Here is a 20944-nt window from a genome sequence, read left to right on the forward strand (position 1 = left end):
AAAATGTTAGAATACTAATATTAATTAGACATTACATATGTTAACTTTAAATAAAAAATGCTAGTTTTTGACCACTGATAAATGTTATGAATGTTAAGCGATTTTATTGGATATAACAAGGATATCTCTTTGATTTTATGTTAAAATTCTTGCCATATGTGTTTATAACTTATATTAATTTAATGTTAGCTGTGAAATAATCAGAGAAAAGCAACTTTATGGGTTCAACCTAAAGCAAATATACTATTTCATGAAATTTGCATAGAGGACATCTGATGTGTCATTCATTACCTGTTGTAATTGTGTGCTCACCATGCATCTTTTATATCTGCCATATGTACACACAGAATTGAATTCTTGCTAACAAACTGTAAGCAAAAGCAGGTTACAAACTCTGGGAGACAACGGAAACTTTGAAAGAGTAGGCGTTTTCTGCCACAGGATGTTTTCTCTGAAAAGAGAGAGAGAGTGTGAGCTTTAGTTACTGTAGCTCTGTGGGTGAGGTTCACCTGGGGATAAAGCGTGGATCTGATGTATTAACATGAAAAGAACACGTGCGTGGAAGCAGGGTTGACTACATCGGGGAGACAGATCAGATTCCTCTGCAGCATACGGCTTTATGCTGCTCATCAGAGGAGTTTGGAGTTTGTAGGAGATTTGGGATTATCCGTCTGCTGGAAGCAAGTTCACCCAATCTGTGCAGAAGACGGAGCTATGATGGGAGTTTTCTGGTTGTTGATAATCCTACTTTGCTGCACATCACCCAACAGATGTGATGGTAAGTTAAAAAATACAATATAGGAGCAAAAACACTTATGGCAAAGGTTACAGCAAGGACGGAATAATTATCTACTTTAGTTCAGCAATTCTATAATGTATGTATGTTGAAAATACAAAAATGTAGTAAAAGTTTGAGTAATCTCTTTATGCATGCTTTCTCACGATGAGGCAGAACTATTTAGAAGCAAATCATGCAAAAAATAAAGCTATAAACAGTTGTGTAGCAGCACATAGTTCTGTTTGACATCAATAGACTCTATATGTCACACTGGCTGACTCACATGTACCATTCGCTTGAAAACTTGTATTTTCACCATCTCTGAAAGAGCTAAAAGTGCTTAAAGAGGCTGATATGAAGCAAATTCCACTGTGGGCGTCAAGTTCCAATGAAAGTATGATTTATACACTGGCAGATTTAAGAAAACATCAATGTTTGGAGCACTTTTCTTTGCAAAACTCTTTTGGATATGATTAAAGCTTGCATCTTGCAAAACATACCCTTTAAGGGATTTTTCATTTTTAAGTATTAATCCAAGAAGTGCTAAAAACTGTCTTTTTAATCACCTCCACAGTTTTATCTCCAGAGCAACCATGGGACATTCACTGCAGAACAGCAGAAAAGACTAATTCTTTGTCTGTGCCGTGCCCTAAGATCAAGCCTGAAAACCTCATCATGGACCACAAAACAGACATTACTATCACTCTTTACAGAAACCGGATAGAAATTTATAAAATATGCACAGAGCCTTCCAAAAAAAACCAAACCATAAAGCAGCACGGTGTCACCCCACAGAAAGAACATGGTAAATTTACAGGTTTCATCATTAAATTAGAAGGTAACATAGAGCAAGCAGTCTACACATGCCAGGTTGAGAAGTCTTACCCTCCTCCTTTCGTGACCAGTGAAGGCAAATTAGTCGTGGTCCTTGATGAAGGTAAATATATCAAAAATTTAAGGTGAAACCCATCTTGATATTTAATGTGCAAACAGGAATAACTAAAAATAATATCTTTAACATGTGCTTTTCTCGGGACAAGGATGTGCAAACAAAACAGGAACATGTAAGAAAGACGACTCAGAGCCACGAACACCACAGAGACCCATATGGATCTGGATCCTGGTTGTTGCACTTCTTTGCACCTACAGCCTGGCGGTGACCATCGCTGCCTTGGTTATCTGGGTAAGACATTCCTGCACGTCACCATTACAGGAGGAACACTCAGTCGTTCAATATTCTGCCTTGTATGTTGTTGCTTTTAAAAAGACATAACTAAAACTCAATATAGCTCTTCAAAATACCTGTAACTACGTCAAATAAATTCAGCCTCTGTTGTGATAGGAAAGAAAAACATGAACGACGGATTTAAAAGTTAAACAAACTGTAAGTCATCATATGTTAAAGGTATAGTGGAGGATGTTCTTTTTCTGGGTGGATCATCTAAATAAGTGGTCCTCCTAATTGTCAACCATTCAGGTGATCTGCTTACATAGGGCCGTCCTACGTGCTCGTCCCCATTTTCACTCACTGGTGGTGAGTCTGACGTAGTGGAAAAATTGCAAACCTTCTTTTGGAAAGTAAGCTTTTATGAGCAATGCAACAAATAGAGTGCGCACGAGGAGAAATTGGCTCGTGCACGCTCGTGCACACGTTTAATAGGTGCTCCCTCTCAGGAGTGGGTACAGGGATTTGCATGTGCATTTTTTTTTTTAAGTGGAGCGGGCGGGTCTTTTCAAAAATTGCCGGAAAATCTTCCACTATACCTTTTAGTATATTTCAATTTATGTTATCCAAACTGTAATATATGTTAACTGGGCATTAAAGAATATTAGAATACTAATAAGTAGACATTACATATGTTAACTTTATATTAATAATGCTAGTTTTTGAGCACTGATAAATGCTTTGGGTGTTAAGCAATTTTAAATGTATGTTTTGGGCTCATTAGCTGTTTATTGAATATAACAAGCATTGATTAATCCAAAATAAATCAGTAAGCATTAATAAGTGTTAATTAGTGTCTTCAATAAAGTGTATTTAAGCCTAATTTGAGTAGATAAGTAAGATGATTTGCCAATTGAATGAGTATATTTACTCTTAAACTAATTATATAATATACACTTGAAATAAGACACTGAAATATATTTTTTTCTTATTCTAAATATAAATTGTCTTGTTCCATTGGCAAAATGTCTCACTTACCTCCTCAATTTAAGAAAAAAATGCACCTTTTCGAAGAAAATATTACTCATATAGATTTACATTTTTTGTAGCGCACAAACCAATAGCGGGGTTAGAAAAATATTTCCTGGCACGCAACACATGGTTACAGTCATTATCTTTGCAAAAAGTGCAAATTATACACTCAGCAATTTCTGTATATGATGACATGCCTAAAAAGAGTGTTTTTTGATAGGCCACTGAATACCGATGCATAGAAATATGAATAATCAAATCAGGAACCACTTAAACCACTGATCCACACCCACGTTTTTATTAATATGTAAACACAGACCGATTAGTGCCACCAGGTCTATCTTAATGGTTAGAAGGACAACGTTGACGGATTGAGTTTTTCCTCTCTGTGTGTTATATAAGCTTGGTTTTTGGAGAGGTTGCAGATTGCAGCGGGTTGATGGTAATGATAAGACAACAAACACTGAGAGAATCAAGTGAAAATCGCATCAGCTAGTCAGGAAATAAATATTCAACTTATTTTTTTTAGTTTCAAATAGAAGATTTATTTTGAGAAAATGTATAAATTGTTCTAGAAATGTATGTCTATGGAAACACGGAGGCTTATGAATGCAACATTCACTAAATTACAATTATTTAGACCCAGACGCCTTCAAAATATATATATTTGCTTTTTCCTAGCAGGCAGACACATTGGACAACCAAATTTATGCTGTTATTACCATTTTATGTCAGCATTGCATTTTGCACATGCAAACGCTGAGCAATTGCCTATTATATGACATCAATGTGTGCCTCACCTGCACGTTGTGTGCCTAAACCTAATGATTAGCAGAATATCAAATCCCTACTGTATGGCAAAATCAGCTTTTCACAAAGATGGTTTAAAGATATGAAAAACTCACATCACTCCTCAGGAAATGTATCACCAGTTAGTTTATAACTTTAACAACTTAACAGAGGTAAATTTGATGGAGTAGCACTTGCAAAGAAACACTACATATTCATGTCATTATATTATTTTATTGTATAAACTAACACTTAATTATGTAGCATTGGTGCATTTCACATAAGGCATGCATTGCTCTAAATATGTGCACTATGTAGCATTTTATTTAATAATGCTAATGTAAACCATAATTACCAATAGTGTCAATAACTCTAAAGTTTATGAAATAGTGATTTCGGAAAAAAGGTGCAAGAATGATGTATTCATTTAAAGACATTTTTTTAACCTTTTTTGAGGCTTCTATCTTGTACAATTACACTTAAGAAAAAAATAACCCCCTAAAAACTAAATTTTCAGTTATAGTGTAAATAGGCCTGATATAAAGTTCAAATCAAATGTCTTGCAGGATATCATATTTGCAATCTTTCAGTTTTGTGCTGCATTAAAACAAATATAATACAGCTGTGGAGAGCCTGACTTCTGACATGTTGTTTAAAGAATTAACTAACCCTCACAGTCCATGCAGTATTCTCTACACACAGATGGCACACAGCAATGTTGCTGTAATTATAGCTATATGGTGCATATCTATTCTGGCAAAAGAAAAAGACAACAATTCAAATGGTAGTTACAGCACCATAACAGCTGTCTTTACCTAAGATAAATGTACGTTTTAAAAAATACTGACTTCAACTTAAGAACATCTAAATTCTGAAATTGTCTGCCAAGAGTCTAGAACTACCCAAAAGAAACTCTATAGGATCAACTGAAGGAGGCAGAGGGCAGGAGACATTATGGTAGTTAGATAAATTTGGATATTTGTAAGGTATCACCATATGATAGAGCTTGGAATCCTGAGGTTCTGAGTTCAAGCCCCACTGCCACAGACTGCCACTCTGGGTCTCTGAGCAAGACCCTTAACGCCACCCTGCTCCCCAGGCGCCTCACAATGGCAGCCCACTGCTCACCAAGGGGATGGGTTAAATGGAGAGGTAAATTCAATTATTTTATGTTATCAAAAAAGAAGAGTGAAGGATCTTTTAAGTGTAAAAGCTGTTTTGATTAGTGTAAAAAAAAAAAACTTTTTTTAAGAGTTGAACTACTTTTGTCGGTTAATCCTGAAAAATTAACTTAAATATAGCAACAATTATTTAAATCAGCTCAGAAAACTAAGGTAGTAATCTTTAACATTATCTAGTGAGTTCTTTTAAGTTGTTGGTTATTTCAAAAGGTGAAAATTCAACTAAATTTTGGGTTTTTGTTGTGAAATACTGCAAAACCAACTTTTGAAGTTGGCTTTTGAGTGAAGTGTCTCAATATTATTTTAATGTTAAATTTTAACAATATAAATTGAGGCTAAAGCAATGCTGCTAATCAATATAACATTGTATTTTCTGTACATTGAGAATGAATCCTTATTTAATTCTTATTTGAGTTGAAAGTGGTCCTGTAGTTAAGTTACAGTTGAGGGGCTTAATGATTAGGGAGCACAATATTTATGTCTTGGAGAATTAAAAATCAGACTGTTACTGAAACAAAAAAAAGATGACATAAAATGTAGATGACAAATTTTCTCCATTTAGAAAGAAAAGTATGATTTTTAAGTAAGAGAAAAAAATTAGCATCTAAAGCTGCAATAACAGAATTCAATGTTTGGTGAACTTAAAAGTAATACTTAAATGATTAATTCCTAAAGTTACAAATTTGCTGAAGTTTGTTGCCTTAACATTTTAAAGTCTGTCAACTTTTAATTTTTTTGCAGTGTAGGTAACATTTAAGAGTGTCATAATGCATTTGTAACCTTTTAATATGCTTTTTTTCTTAGTAGAATTGTACAGTACAATGAAAAAAAAAAGTTTTAAATATGTTAAAGAAATAATTTTTTGGCTACAGAAACATTTGACAGGACTGTGTACATTTTTGAGACACTTTATCTAATTGTAATTCAGGTGTATCTACCTACCTGAAGTATTTCATGCACCTTTTTCTTTAGATATTTTCTACACAGTAAAATCCATAGTGTTAAAGTACACTGACTGTTTTAGAGTTATTAAAACAACTGGAGTAAAATATACACTATGTAGAGTTATTATTTTCAATAACCTTTTTGCTGCTGTAAACACCTGAATTTCCCCATTGTGGGACAATAGAGGGATTTTCTATTCTATTCTTCTATTCTAATTTAATACTAATTCTGAATGGGACCAAATGTACTTGGATTGGTGTTAAATTTAACACTAAAAAGTTTAATGTGCTTTAAGTGGGCATCAGGCTCCTCTCCTGTGGAAATAACTACCAGTTTTAGTCCGTGAGGCAGACACCCTGTCTACTTTAAGGGTAGACTTATAACTTTCCTTTTTGATAAAGCTTATAGTTAGAGTGGCTCAGGTTATCCAGAGCTATCTCTATAGTTATGCTGCTATAGGCGTAGACTGCTGGAGGACATAGGGACCCCCATTTAATCATTCTGCTTCATTCTATCTCTATTCTCCCGCTCTGCTTCTGTCTCCTTGAACCCCAGTCAGCCTTGGCAGATGTCCGCTCACACTGAGCCTGGTTCTGCTGGAGGTTTCTTCCTGTTAAAAGGGAGCTTTTCCTCTCCACTGTCGCTACAAGCATGCTTAGTGTGTGGGATTGTATTTGAGTCAATGAGTTGATGCAATCAACTGGTTTTCCTTAGATTGAAAACTTTGAATCAATCTGACTGTATGATCTGGTTGAATTGTAAAGTGCCTTGAGATGACATGTGTTGTGAATTTGGCGCTATATAAATAAATGAATTGAAGTGTGTTGAGAAATGCAGGAAAGAACTTGCTACACCGTGACAGTATGTCTTGATGTCATTATATCAGCTGCTCCCCTTTTTGTCTTGCAGCACAAAATGCAGGATGCAGATTCCCAGAATGACTACATCAACACCAAACCCAAAGCACCTCCAAACCGCAGGAAGAAAAGAGGAATCCAGCATCCTATACCAAAACACTTCTGATGATTCGGACGTCACTGGATTATTTTCCTAGCTTCTCCCTCAACACACTGACTGTGTCTAGAGCTTAAAATAAGTATAACATTGTTGTAATTGGGGTGTTTAATCTGTCTATTTCGTTTAAAGAGACTTTTATTTGTGTATCAACACTTTGTTTAAGTGGGTGTCTGAGAAATTGTGTGTATTTTAGAAACAAGGGCAGATTTTTTTTTTGACTTCCTGTTTCACTCGCTGTAACGAGTCATGCGAAGTCAGGAACCCCCTCATCTTTGTGGTCAAAACAGAAGGTGGTGCCTTCATGAGGGGATTTAACCACATTTAAAGAGCCTTTTTTTCAGTTTGTAAATCAGTGCAACACCTTGTGGATCAAGAATGACCACAAACTACAAAAAGATAAATACAGTTTTGCAAGCCGCAACACCTTTCTGGGTTCTTTTCAGAGAAACTACATTGAGATTATACAGAGGTTGATGATGAGCAGAAACACATTGAGCTGCAAGCAGATTGAAAATAACAAGTTGCACCATTTCCTGCCCTCCTTTTATCATTTCGTTATGGGTATGGGTTTTCTGCAGAGGTCGCGGCTTCAAAGCGCTCCACCTTTACCGTGCTCACCTTGCACTTTCTGTGCAAGCGCTCACGCTGCTTTTATTGGTTTCATTTAGTAGCAGGTTTTTCATAACCACCGCAAGTTCTGACAAAATTAGCCTAGTGTTTCTGTGAAGCCTTTAAGCTGCCGGGGAAGGCAGGCAGATGACTAAAACATATTGAAATCACTTGTCATTTGATAGTCATCACTCCATTTTTCCATAATGACTAAAAAAACAACAGCACAAGAAAAGATCAGCTCAGGTAATTGCTGTGATGCTTTTTTTTTAAAGCGACATAACATCCTATAAATAGCCCAAAATCAATTATTTATCTTAAAACAAAAAATCATATTTGATCTTTTAGCTCTACCTAAATGCAGAAAACATTCAGAGCCTATTGTTTTAAAATACTTTATTATTGTTATTATGTACAGGTTTTCAACTGAACAAACTTTCAATCTGCACACATTCCTACGTGGCTTTTTGGTCTTGTTTACACCGTCTAAACTGTTCCGGATCCGACATGTTCCTCTTTTGTTTGTGGTTCTGATGCATGGTCTGGAAATAGAAGTCCTCGTATAACATCTGTCCTCTCCTCCTCAGACAATGGCTGTAGGTGCTGCTCTGTTACCTTCAGGGAAAGAGAAAACATGCAAAATATGCTTCAACTGATTTAAACAGACTTTGCAACACAGGCGGCTACATAAACCTGGGTGTTTTTTATCAATGTCACACTCTATGCGGATGATAACAGATACTTTCTGAAGGTTTCAACTCTCTAAAACAACCTGAATTCACAATAAAGGCCATCACATCTATAGCAAAGGCTAATTGATAAATGTTATTTGGTAACTTCAGTTGCTACCAAGAGAAAACAGGAAGAGATTTATCAGTAAAATCAAACATAAGTCTCACCAAAACAGGAGTGTATCCCAGGATCTTCAGATGACGGATCTTGAGAGTGAGTGGGCCACGAGGGTGGGAAGTACCGTAGCAAAAAGTAGAGTTCGGTGCATAAATAACGGCAATTCTAGAATAAAAAATAAAAAAAAACAACCCAATAATAATTAATACATGTGTCAGTATAATTTTTTTTAATGATTAAGTTAGTATACAGAGAATTTAAATGTATGTATGTTTTGGAGTGACATATTTAAAATAAAAAACATAAAAGATAAGAGATAAAATTTTGCAAAAATCTTTTCACAGATTTCAATTTTTAATCATTTCTGTTTATTTAACATTCTCTGTATCATATTTTAATGTTTTTTTTCCCAGGTAACTATACCCTAAAACAATAATATGGCCTGAAGTTAAATGTTGACAATACTACTAGTTCTCGTCTTTAACTTTTTTTTTTTTTTTGTTACCAATTTTTTATTGAGAATATTCAGTTACAATTCAATGCCACTTTGATGTACAAAATAATTTAGTTCTGTGTCTGTTTTTTTTTTTTCAACTGATTGTGATTAATCAGTTTTCAAATAAACAGTCTTTTTGGTTTTGGTTTTGCCTTCTTACAGACTTCATATGTTTTCGCTTTTTTCCTTCAGATAGTTCAAAAAGGGATGCACCGATTTTCTTAATTTTGGGAGAGCGGTTATCGGCTGATATTTAGATGTTAAGCCGATCTTGATCTTTTCTTCCAAATCCGATCTACCTCTGTAAAGGTCTGGAAGTCACCCAACTGTCATTGCTTTAAAACTTTATATTTAAAAGCAGATGTTTCAAGAGTTTTTTTATTGTTTTACAGGCAATGATTAGTAGTAAAAACAAATGTGTTTCAGTCAAAATCACAATTGGCAAGTCAGGCGTTTTAAAAATCAGGAATCTATGATCAGAAGGTAATCAGTGCGCCTGCAATTTTAAATCAACACATTTTAGAATATCAAGAAAATATATTAAGATGGAATTTTTAAATATTGACGTCATTTATTGAGGAAAAATAATCCAAACTATCGAGCCTGATGTGAAAATATAATTACCCTTGTTTGATCTTGAAATTACTCTGATTACTCTGAATTTGTAAATTTACAACCTAAACCCATGTCTGATTACTGCCAAACCTGTATTATCATAAATGTAAATGGAAGCTTTCTGACAACATAGCTAAAAAATATGTTAATGGCTGCATATCATGCTCTAAAGAAAAGAAAAAAGGACATTGTATTAATTAGCCTGAAAGGGAACATTTCTAAGGATCTCCAATAACCGTGAGACATTCTTCATTAAAGGGAGAAAATCTTTCCAAGACTGTCAGTTCTTCCAAAATGACACCCTAGAGTGCATCAACGACTTATCCAATAGGCCACAGGAGAACTCAGAACAACATTCGAACCTCTAGTTTCCTAATTTACCTCAATAGATAGTTCAGTTCTTGATTCATCTAAAAAAGAGAGAGTTTTTGGGAGAGTTTTATGTCATCTAGGAGTTCCAGAACCACAGCTGAACTCCTGAAAACCTAAAAAAAATCTCATATTTTTCAATAAACAACGAGATGATCCCCAGGTCTTTGGGGAATGTTTTCTATAGACTTTCTATAGATTAATTTCATCCTGATGGTGAGATTATCAGGATTTGCTTTGCTGCTTAAAGACCTTGATCACTTCCTGGGAGAATTATGATTTCACAATGGATAGTTGGACAGTTAAGCCCCGCCCATAAAAGACGTAATTGTCATAAATTTTAATCTGATATTGAGACTTAAGGAGGGAAATAATTAAATCAAACAATATCTATACTTTAAAAAAAAGTTAAGGTTTTCCCACTGTGCCTTTGCTACTACAATAAAAAAAGACTAATTTCAGTAATAATCAGTGTTTGTATCCCTCTTCATAATACCAACAAATGAGGAAGGTGCTGCATATATTCAATCCAAAGCCAATTTAAAAGAGTAGCTCTAACAGTTTGCACAGAAATTAAACGCACTGTCTTTATTCTAGCATTTTCCAAGTATTTAAGTTAGGATTCATAGCAATAAGATAAATATAGACAGAAATCCAAATAACAACAGAGCCCAACAAATTATTGAAAATAAATGGAAAAAGTTAAATGAAAACCACATTTTTCTCTAAAATGCAACAATAAAAACCTTTAGAGATGGTAATACATGACAGTCAAAGGATCCGGTGGTAAAAAGGTGAATCTTTTTTCCACAAAAATGCTCTTGCTGCTATTCCAAAACTTTCAAAAGAAGATATTAGTGACCTCTACATCTACAAACCTTTTATTAGAAAATTATGTTATTTTTTTAAAAGCAGCATGAGAACTTTTTCATTTCCAAGGAAAACATATATAACAATCTCTATCAATAAGAAAACAGATTAGTTTAGATTTCACCCAAGTTTTTATGTAAATACACACTGACTAGTCCTTTTTTTGTTTTCTACTTTTATTCTGTATTTTACCTCTTTTTAGAACTGATGTTTATTGTGGGAGTTTCCAGACACATGTGAACGCCTGGAAACATCCTCATTGCAGCTTTCACAGCACACTTTACCAAATATGACACAAGCATTTACAATCATACATAAAAAAAAAAAAGAATACCACAGACTGCTGATTTGCAGACTGAGCTTGAACTTGCTTCCAACCACAGTCTACTGCTGTTTTTTTCCTTACCTTTGACTGCTGTCTGCTGGAGAACTACTAGTTTCCATCACATCTGTTTGGCTCGGAAGCGGCTTGGTTATAAGACCATCTGGAGTTAAAAACATTTAAAAAAAAAGGTTGTAATAAACCAGATTATTAACTTTGACATTTTTCCTTAACGCTGCATCTTTACCTATGACGTAGAAGTTCTCCACCACCGACATTTCCTGCAGCGTTGCGTTCTCCTGACCCGCCAGCACACTCTGCAGGCTCTTTGAGAGCTGTGGGTTAACTGACTGGCTGCTGGAGGCGGGGTCTCCCAGGGCGGATGAGGGGACACTCAGGGGCTTAGGGAGAGGAGGACGGTCAAGACGGAGACAGAGATCAATTCTCTGAAACATTGTCTCTCTGCTTTTAGGGAACTTTCCAGCTGAGGAGAAATAATTTGCTTTAATTTAAATATGCAAACAGCCCATCTAGTTAGTGCATGTTTATAGGTTATAGTTTATCCTTACATGCAAGCTGCTCCAACATGCTATCATTCAGGAGCTGCTCCAGGAGTGTAGAGGGGAAGTGGTTCAGCAGACACAGACAGTAGACAGCCTTTAGCAACTCAAAACCAGACATCTTGGGAAGGTAGGAGTTAAGAGCATTGCTGAGACTATCAATAAACCTTAAGAGAAATGAAAGAAAAAAAAACATAAACATCCCTAAAGACAACAGAACACTTAAGGGAACAATCATTAATGTTTTTTTTTTTTGCTATTTTTTAATATCGACCGAAATGTTTCTATAAGACGAAGACAAAAAAGGCAAAGCATAAACCACAGAGTGCTACTCTACAAGTAAGAGGGAAGACAGTAAAAAACATCCTTAAGGGAACATCGCTGCTTTGTTTTGTCCAATACAATCTTAATTTTATGATTGTTAAAAAACTATGTTTAACTTCTAACAGAGATGCAAAGATATACAACATTTCCGAATAAAGGTAAGAACTGGTGACTGTTGTGTGTGAGATCAGAGTTCTGGCTCTAAAGCAAACGTGCCCAAAGTCGGGCCTCGAAGGCCGCTGTGCTGCAGGTTTTCAGCTTTTCCCTGCTTCAGCACAGCTGATTCTGATAACTGCAGTTCAGCAAAAGCCCGTTATTTAGCTATCAATGAAAATCAGTTGTGCTGAAGCAGGGAAACCTGCAGGAAAGCGGCCCTCGAGGACCGACTTTGGGCATGTCTGCCCTAAAGACAGATCCTGCACTGTAGGAACAAATATGCATTCTGCTTTGATTTCCCCTTGTTTTGTTAGTTCTACTCAGGGGGCAGGCAGGGAACTGACAGAGGGTTTTGCAGGTACAAGGGGCCAGAAGAGGACTCCAAATTCTTTCTCAAATAATCAAACCAATCAGTAGCATTTACCTGAAATGAACTACGGTATTTTTGCCTTTTATAGGTGATACACTCCGAACTTTTTTAAAGAGGATTATCAATCTTGCTGCCCTTCAGTACTATTTCAAATCCCGATTGCATGTAATGTTATCTTATGAGAGATGACTTTCTGATTACTGTTATATGATGAAAGCATCTAGTTTGAAAGTAAACGATTTCACCTTTAAATCTGACAGGGAGTTAAATAATTACGAGTTTAACTCCAGTCTTTAAGTAAAAGCTGCGACTAAAATGCAGTTTGTATAACCAAAGGAAACAAAGAGGAAAATTAAACACATATATTATCTTTTCAAAAAGTTTGTTCATACTAACAGGGACTAACAAATCAGGGAGTCCTGTTGGAGTCCCAAAAGCATTTATTTTTTTAAACCTCTAAACTGAACCATCTTTAACTTTTAAGCACTAAATGCTTTTTAAACATTTTAAAAATATGCAAAAAGTGGTCACACTTAAAGACCAAAAAGTGTCCACACAGTACCAGGCAAAGCATTCCAACTAATAATAATATTCATAATAATAAATAATATATAGTCATTCTTTTCTGTGTGTAAATGCTGCAACTATGAGCTAAAATGACCCAATCTATTCCCCAGACATTTCAAAACGCTACAAACCTTTTGAGATTAATTTTCAAAGCTTAACATTTGCACATTGTTTGGAGCTGATTTAAATTTCAAATCAACCCATTAAATTCCAATCATTATCATTGGGATTAATGACCCAACAAATGTATGTCTCAATGAAATAGAAGTTCACTTTTACGGTTTAAAACCGCCAGATTAAAAACAATAAAAGTAAAAAAAACTCTAAAGTCAGCAGACTCTGGTTGGTCGGGAAAAGTTGGAGACTTACTGTTGTCTATGATGCCGCAGATCATAGTTAAAAGAGGAGTAAACTTTTAGGACACACAGAAGGTCTTTCAGGGTGAGGGCATCGGCGTTAGTGATCACTTTCTCAGTATAGGCCTCCATTAAGGAAGTGGGGCAGAAGAGAAGGTCCTCAAACACAGACAGGAAGAAGACCAGCTACAAAACAAAAAGAGGCCAGATTTTCATGACCTGAATGTGGTTGGTAAGTCTTACAACATCAGGACAAATTAAATGCTCATTTTTAGCACCTGTTTATTAGTCCATATGTCAAGCGTTGACGCAACATAGCCTGAAACGCTATTAAGTAGATCTATGTCTCTGTAGAGAAGCTCCCTACAGGACTGCAGCACATTGTAGAGTCTGTTAAAAGGGATGCCATGAAGGTTTTCTACCAGAAAACACAGACACAACAGAAAATAGAAATGAAAAACGGTTGCAGTCATCAAGAGATCTTTTTTGTGGATAAAATCTTACCTTGGATTTTCCCACTACAAATTTTCAGCAGTGGTTTGGAGTGAAAGCCCATAGTGGCCATAGTGGAGATCATGTATTGGGCATTGGGAAGGCTGAATTCGTCTGCCATTGAAAGAGCCTTTGTCTGCAACACACAGGGTACAGAATATTTGACGACTCAGATTGGATTCAGAAGAAGATAACAGATAGATTCAGATAAAAAAAAACAACAACAAAAGAAGGATTTAGGGTAAAAAAAAAGCAAGGTGTTAAAAGTTCAAAAAAAGAAAAAGTGGTAAAAAGCACATATCAAGTGCTTCAAAGACTTGATAGGTTTTTTAGCAACCAAGACCCTGAATCTAAACAATTTAATAGCAAATTATTCTCTTTACATCGTGTAACCATAAGCCAAATTTAGGTCTGATTTACTTTCTTTCTTTTCTATTGGAGAAAACCTGTTAGAAGCTGCAAAAAACTGAAGGTCTGGGATGCAGGTTTAGCTGTCAGGAGGACAAAATCTCTAAACACAGCAGCCGAGCTATAATAACATTTTTTTTAGATCAAAACGTAAGCCTGTTTATAAATAGCTTTAAACTAAGGGGTGAAAAATGTGGATCAGGAGCTATTTTGTGGCCTCTGGCCTGAAACATTGGGACCATAAAATAAGAATGAAACACTTGACCTGTCATTATAGGGGGTTGATAGCCTGATTAACAAGACTAAATGTGAGATTACATGTGTAATTAAAATTCGCAGGAATAAATTATTTTGGGGCTAGTTTACTAGGCTAGGGGGTTGATGAACATGACAACTTATTTACAATTTGAGCAAATTTAAATTATTTCAAGGGAAATATGTTTTTTAAATAAACATTGCTTTTGCTTTTTTTTTATTTTAAAGTGAAAGTAAAACAAATATCCACCAACTTTCATTCAAAAAACAGACCTGGATGAACCCAAATCTGCAATTTATTTCATTTATTTTTAGACATTGTTTTTAATTAGAGTTCTTGTCTCTGAGAATAAAAAAAAATAATAAAATTTTATGAAAATTTAAATTTAAACATCAGGTTTTTGTGACCTGCAAGCACTTTCAGATGATTGATTTTGGCATATGTGGCAAAAGGTTTGAATACCTCTGACCTACATAAAGCCCAGATCTAGAAACTGTTTTGAATTAAACTCAACAAATATGTTATTAATTCCAAGTAGGAAATTTGAATACCTTTTTTACGTTAAACTTTAAACTTCTTGAATGATTTGAAGTAGTATCAAACAAACATAATTAAGTTATACAGTAAGAAATGTGGCTGTAATGAGAGTAAATGTAAAAACAAAATAAACTCAAGCAAGAAACAAGTTCAACGACCATGAATACTTATGCAAGGTGTTGCTCAGGCACCAGAGAAAATCTAAAACAAAAGTAGTTAAATAAGACTCAAGCTTACCTCTAGTTTTTGCTTGAGCTCCTTTGGTGCATCTTTTCCCAGGAGTCGCATCATGGTCTGAAGAGCCAAGACATTTTTAATCTCAGGAAGACGCATCTCAACCACCAGCCTGAAACATTGGAACAATTAGTGTAAAATAAGTTTAAATTAACAGATGCTTTCCAACACTTCGACTAAAATATCAGTGATACCTCATGCCTTCCTTTAGAGCCACGGCATTCTGACTATCCTTCATATGGTCCAGAGCAGAGGCCAAGATGGACAACGTTTTCACATCAAATTCATTCAATCTCTCCTGTTTGGGAATAAAATAAATTTGAGCTTAACATGAAAATCCAACAATGCCTTTGCATTACAAAGGTCAATTTCTAACTGCTTGCCTGGCAAGTTCGTACGAAGGTCTGGATCACACGGCTCTGCTGAGGAACCCCCAGATTGACCATGCTTAACAGAGAGTAAGCTACATCATTGTTGCGCGTGTGCTTTATGGACCTCATCGCCCTTTGCAAAAGATCATCGAATTCAGGATGCTCAAACATCAGCTGCAACTCATAGCGCCGTTGTTCGTCTGACATCTTCTTAGTGGACGTCCACATTTGGTTGAGACAGTTGCTGACCTGGTGAACTGTGGCTGAATACTTAGATGCAAGATCTAACACGTCTGATGGGGAGCCACATTGATGCAGGAGATCCTGGAAATGGGAGCGTCGATGTCTCTGCTGTGAGGAGGTCTGGTCAATCTTAGTGTCAGTAGAAAGTGGGCGCTCTGAGGCGACACTGTTGCTCTCCTCTAGGTCCCCATTCTGATTTCCTCCATGAGAGAAGAATCGTGTTGCACAAAGAGTCCCAGAAAGGTAATTTTGGTTCCTCCTACCGCCCCAACAGCATATTGGGTCATTTCTAGATAAAGATATGCTGTCAAATGCTGCTGGCACTGGAGTACTGAGAGGTTTCCATGGAAACCTCCTATAGCAAATGCGCAGTGAGCATCTCATGACCTCATTTGTCATCCTAGTAGTCATGTTGTGGGTTTTATACTGTGCTTATGGACTTTTTATTGCTATCTAAGTATGTGCAGAAAATCTATTTCTTCTACAATTTTGAATACATCCTGCAAATCATGTAGAATTAATCTTTAAATGTAATATTAAGCTATAACTCTCACTTTATTATTATTATTTTTTTTACATTACGGGTTACTAATCATCTTAAACGTCAACAAAGATGTGTAGCAATAAAAAAATCAATCGACTAACAAGGTCAACAGACCTGGTTGTCAACAGTCCAACTTAAATAACAAGCTAGCTCTCGTTAGCTGGCCTTTTTTTTCTTTTTAAAACATACAAATTAAACACTTAATTTGTCATACTTGCAACCCCAAGTAGAGTCGACGAGAATATGTCATTTAATGACAGTAAGTTAAATTAAAAATTAAGTTAAATTCACCAAGCTAATTTTAGCCTTCATATCCATTCGCATGGGCATGCAAAAACGCGTCCGTTACGATATTGTTTCCCCGCTAGCAACCTCGGCATTTCGGTTCCTATCGAAACATTTTATGATAAACCTTTCTGAAAAAGGAAATATAAATAATTTGGGATTTAAATGAGAAAATATGTGTTTGTTTGTTCTCCACCCTATGCTGAAATATAACTGTATTTACGAAAACATTTTCAGCAAATATTTTTTCTATTTCCAACACGGAGTCATATTCGAGCTACAACCAACCACAGTTACTAGGCAACAGAAGCGTTCTACGTAACATGGCAACATTTGTGCTTGCTGGTAAATTTCTATTTTAGGGCTCTCTAAATTGTAAAGAATCCCCCAAGTACGTGGTAATATATATGTCTAATATAATTATATACATTTTTTGTTGTTTTTATTTTACTACAGGTAAGGCAGATTGTCCTTATTATGCCAAAGCGGAGCTGTTAGCGGACACCCTGCAGCGATCTCTGCCAAACTTCAGAGTCCATAAGATCTCTGTCCTGCCAGCTGAGTGGAAGGTAGTTCATGATTTTGGGAAATTTCATGTCTCTTTACAACGGAAGAGAATTGGTGCCACTGAAAGAAAAATAAAAAAAGTTAATTGATTTTTACATTTTATTTCAATATATATTTCAGCATTTTTATCTCAGAAATTTTTTATTTTTTTTCCTCAGAATTCTGACTTTTTTTCCTCAGGAAAAGAATTCTGAGATTAAAGTCAGATTCCTGAGATTAAAGTCAGATTCCTGAGATTAAAGTCAGAATTCTGAGATTAAATTCAGAATTCTGACTGTTTTCCCATATTAAACTGAAATAAATGTAAAAATCATTCAACTTTTGTCTTTTTTTTTTTTAGTGTCTCTAATCCTCTTCCGTTCTATACTTTCGAACACACCTCTGTAAATGATAAACAATTAAAATGGCCAGACAAAATATGGAAATTAAATTTAAAGATAGAATCTTATGGAGTTTCAATCCATCCTGCAAGTATTCTTTAACATGAATTGAGTAAAATTGTTTAAATAACATTTAACTTAATGAGAATTCTGAATTATATATTATTTAATTTATTTGCACTATTATGAACTATGTTTTTGTTTTTTGATAAATAATTTTCTATGAATCTTGAATGCATCAGAATTATTCTTGTTCATCTGTCTTCAATAGTCCCCATGTGTTTACTGCTATTGTTCTGACAGGATTGGCTGGAATCCACGTGCCTAAGAAACAGCTGGAACCACGATAGCTCTCCTATAGTTTGGAGAGAGCTGGTGGAGCAAAATGGTAAAGGGATGCTCCTGGGTGGCTTCAGTGACTTCCTGGATCACTGTAGGGTAGGCACAGACTCCTTCGCTCCTTAAACATCTTTCGTGAAAAACATTTCAGATTTGACTTGACTGTTTTTGTCCAAGTCAGTCCCAACTGTCAGTGCTAGTCTTTAAGCTCCAAAACCTCATATTCCTGTAGATGGTAGCTCAGCATTTATAAAATACAATGTTTTTGTGATCTATCTTACTCGTGTCCAAAAAAGAATCTTTATGCTTTTCCATAAAAATATGTTTAAAAAATGTATTCTTGTTAAATTAATGTTAAAGTGGATCTGATGTTTAATAACCAGCAATTTTGGTCACTCATTTGGAATTAATTGAAGTTGCTGAATGACTAGATTAAAAACCCAGATGGCCTCCACCAGTCACTTCTGAGCACCGCTTTTTTATTTTCTTGTTTGTTTTATAAGGACTACTATGGGATAACCCCAGACATGTCCACAGATGTGATGCAGAGAATTGCAGCAGAGAATCTGCAAACACAACTAAGCCTGATTGCTGAAGAACAGCTTCGCCTCAGTCTAATTAAGCCCCTTTATGTATGGATAACTGGGTAAGTTAGGAAAAAATATTGATATGATAACAAAACAACCCTTACAATCCATGTGACTTGATCTCTCCCTCTCTCTTTCCAGTGCTCTCAGATTAACATGCCAAATCTTGATTCCAAGTTTGCTGTCTGCTGAGATGTTTCCTAACGAGGCAGTGTCACTCCATCTGCTGGACCTGGAGGGGGACAGGGAAGAATTACAAAGGCTGAAGATGGACGTTGAAGACCTGGCACTTGATGCGCTCCATCAGGTAAATTATTCTAACATAGATTTACCAACTAAATTTATATATAGAATTAACCAAAGTCACTTTTTAGGTGACAGTTCACACAGATCTGGATCAGGCTTTCCGTGACGCAAACCTCATCCTTCTGTTGGATGATTTGAACCACGATGCAGAGATCGACAGAGTTACAAACCTGCGCAAGCTCTACAGAGAGTATGGGCGTCTAATCGATCGCCGAGCAAACAGACACGTGAAGGTGATGGTGGCCGGTGACACCTTTCTCAACCTCAGATGTTCCCTGCTTCTGGAAAACGCACCTTCCATCAACAGCCACCAGTTTGTTGCCACAGCAACGCAGCTGGAGCATGAAGCCAGAGCTGAGGTTGCGAAGAAGATGGGCGTTAGGCCACAAGGTATCTACAGTGTGCTTCTTCTGCGACTTAAAAGAGAACGGTTACCATTTGGTCTTCTGCTGCAGATGTCAGAGACGTCATTGTGTGGGGGAACATCGGTGGCGGTTTCATCATTGACCTGCAGAGGGCGAAGGTTTTCAACTATCGAGGGGCCATCAGGGGACCGGCTTTTTTCTCCCTATCAGTCCTCCAGGTTTTACATGACAGGTGTGCTAAACTTTTAGATCCACTTAAATTGCAGATTATGTGGATTCATAAGACACAATGTGAAATATTTAAGTTTTGCTGTAATTTATGGTGGCTTGAGGCTGAAAAAAAATCAGATTGGAGTATTTCATCTAATCAAAAAAGCATTTCTTGCTATATAAACAACATTCTTAAACAACACGTGGAAGAATGGTAACCAGATTGTCCAGCAGGCATCAAGATTACTTATTAGAATCGATAAACAGTCGTATTTCACTGACCACACCGTGCTGAATTGGCTTGCAAATGGCATGACTTCAATAGAGAAATATTAATTATGGCCTTATTGAGAAGAAGGGCAAAATTATTTTGAACGGTATCACTATTGAACACTAAAAGAAATGAACTTAATCATACCCCAGCAACAGACACCAGAGCAGGTTTATTCTGCCTTTAGTTATTGCTTATTCATCTGGCTGGTCGTTTTTCAGAGCTTGCATCTGCCACCTATCAAATTACAAAGCTAACGATCAGAGAGGCTTCAGCCAGTGCAAACAATGAAAACAATAGCTTAGTTTGCCCTGAATGAACACATACCCTATTTGCATCAAGTACAATAAAAGGCACAAGCATCCTTTATTCCAGGAAATGGCTGGAAACAGAATTTCAACAACAGGTTCGTCGTCATCATGCAGTTGTGGTTTCAAAGAGCGGCCGTACAGCTGCTATTACAGTTGCCAATGGCATCCTGAGAGTGCTGAAGGCCTGGAACGGGGCTAATGCTGAAGATCAGATCTTCTCCATTACACTTAGCGCAGGTTAGAACCCAGTACAGATATAAATGTCACAAAGAATTCAATCTGGGAATAATATAATTACTGTTATGCATCTCGTATTCAGGGTTGTATGATTTCCCAAATGAGACCATCCTCTCAGTTCCAGCTACATGCATGGATGGCAAATGGTCTGCTCTGCTGGATGTGACGGTTGACGAAAAACTGAGGGAGGAACTTAAGCTTTGTGTAGATGAGCTGCAGCAGGTTTGTCACTAGAAACTTTAACGTGCTTAAAAGTTAAAGAGATTTGAAAATCAAAGGTGATAAAAATGTTTTTTTCTCCTTACCCAGGAGAGGAAAATCTACTGCAAAGAGGGCATCTGAGAAATGAAAAGAAAATGAGGTTTTATCGACTCCATACTCAAGTTTCTGTCCTTTTATTCTTTTAAGTTTCCTAAAACTGTCCAGAGCAGTTTTATATATGTATACATTAAAGATCAAACTAAAACCTTTGTGGAAAGAAGGAAAAATTAGAATATATTTTTTTCTTCTCAGAATTGAACCTTTTGTTAAATGCCTATTTTTCTAGTAGTATCTAAGAATAAAACACGACTTCCAAACTCAGGTTTTTTTTGTTAATATCACACTTTACCAACCCATCTCTTATTACAGA

At 36.1% G+C, this 20944-nt stretch overlaps 2 protein-coding genes and 1 long non-coding RNA gene across 3 annotated transcripts; 2 read left to right on the forward strand and 1 right to left on the reverse strand.

Annotated features, from left to right (window-relative positions):
- The first annotated feature begins 487 nt into the window (after positions 1 to 487).
- Positions 488 to 8553, forward strand: LOC119779867. Its single transcript, XR_005280307.1, has 3 exons — positions 488 to 778; positions 1353 to 1961; positions 6800 to 8553. It is a non-coding gene; the product is annotated as an uncharacterized LOC119779867 (long non-coding RNA).
- On the reverse strand, positions 7898 to 16438 carry fastkd2 (FAST kinase domains 2). Its single transcript, XM_038279623.1, has 11 exons — positions 15681 to 16438; positions 15492 to 15595; positions 15301 to 15409; positions 13875 to 13998; positions 13649 to 13788; positions 13384 to 13556; positions 11607 to 11764; positions 11285 to 11521; positions 11122 to 11200; positions 8416 to 8530; positions 7898 to 8131 (listed from the first exon to the last, which is right to left on the reverse strand). The coding sequence occupies exons 1-11, from the start codon at positions 16320 to 16322 to the stop codon at positions 8003 to 8005; spliced, it is 2010 nt and encodes a 669-aa protein (XP_038135551.1). The 5' UTR covers positions 16323 to 16438; the 3' UTR covers positions 7898 to 8002.
- Positions 16439 to 17063: 625 nt separating this feature from the next.
- mdh1b (malate dehydrogenase 1B, NAD (soluble)) lies at positions 17064 to 20886 on the forward strand. Its single transcript, XM_038278917.1, has 10 exons — positions 17064 to 17085; positions 17197 to 17309; positions 17991 to 18125; positions 18530 to 18672; positions 18755 to 18920; positions 18988 to 19309; positions 19375 to 19516; positions 20141 to 20313; positions 20396 to 20535; positions 20623 to 20886. The coding sequence occupies exons 1-10, from the start codon at positions 17064 to 17066 to the stop codon at positions 20653 to 20655; spliced, it is 1389 nt and encodes a 462-aa protein (XP_038134845.1). The 3' UTR covers positions 20656 to 20886.
- Positions 20887 to 20944: the final 58 nt, after the last annotated feature.

This window comes from Cyprinodon tularosa, unplaced genomic scaffold (assembly GCF_016077235.1).
Source record: "Cyprinodon tularosa strain WSP-4 unplaced genomic scaffold, ASM1607723v1 ctg1, whole genome shotgun sequence".
NCBI classification, from domain to species: domain Eukaryota; kingdom Metazoa; phylum Chordata; class Actinopteri; order Cyprinodontiformes; family Cyprinodontidae; genus Cyprinodon; species Cyprinodon tularosa.

Bases quoted from the DNA above. Each gene is read 5' to 3' on its own strand.
- fastkd2 (XM_038279623.1), bottom strand. From the start codon at position 16,322: ATGACTACTAGGATGACAAATGAGGTCATGAGATGCTCACTGCGCATT. The intron at 13,557-13,648 runs GTGCTAAAAATG...TTTGTTTTGTAG, and splicing joins ACATATGGACTAATAAACAG to CTGGTCTTCTTCCTGTCTGT. The intron at 8,132-8,415 runs GTGAGACTTATG...CTTTCCCTGAAG, and splicing joins TGGGATACACTCCTGTTTTG to GTAACAGAGCAGCACCTACA.
- mdh1b (XM_038278917.1), top strand. From the start codon at position 17,064: ATGGCAACATTTGTGCTTGCTG. The intron at 18,126-18,529 runs GTAGGCACAGAC...TTGTTTTATAAG, and splicing joins ACTTCCTGGATCACTGTAGG to GACTACTATGGGATAACCCC. The intron at 19,310-19,374 runs GTATCTACAGTG...CTTCTGCTGCAG, and splicing joins GATGGGCGTTAGGCCACAAG to ATGTCAGAGACGTCATTGTG.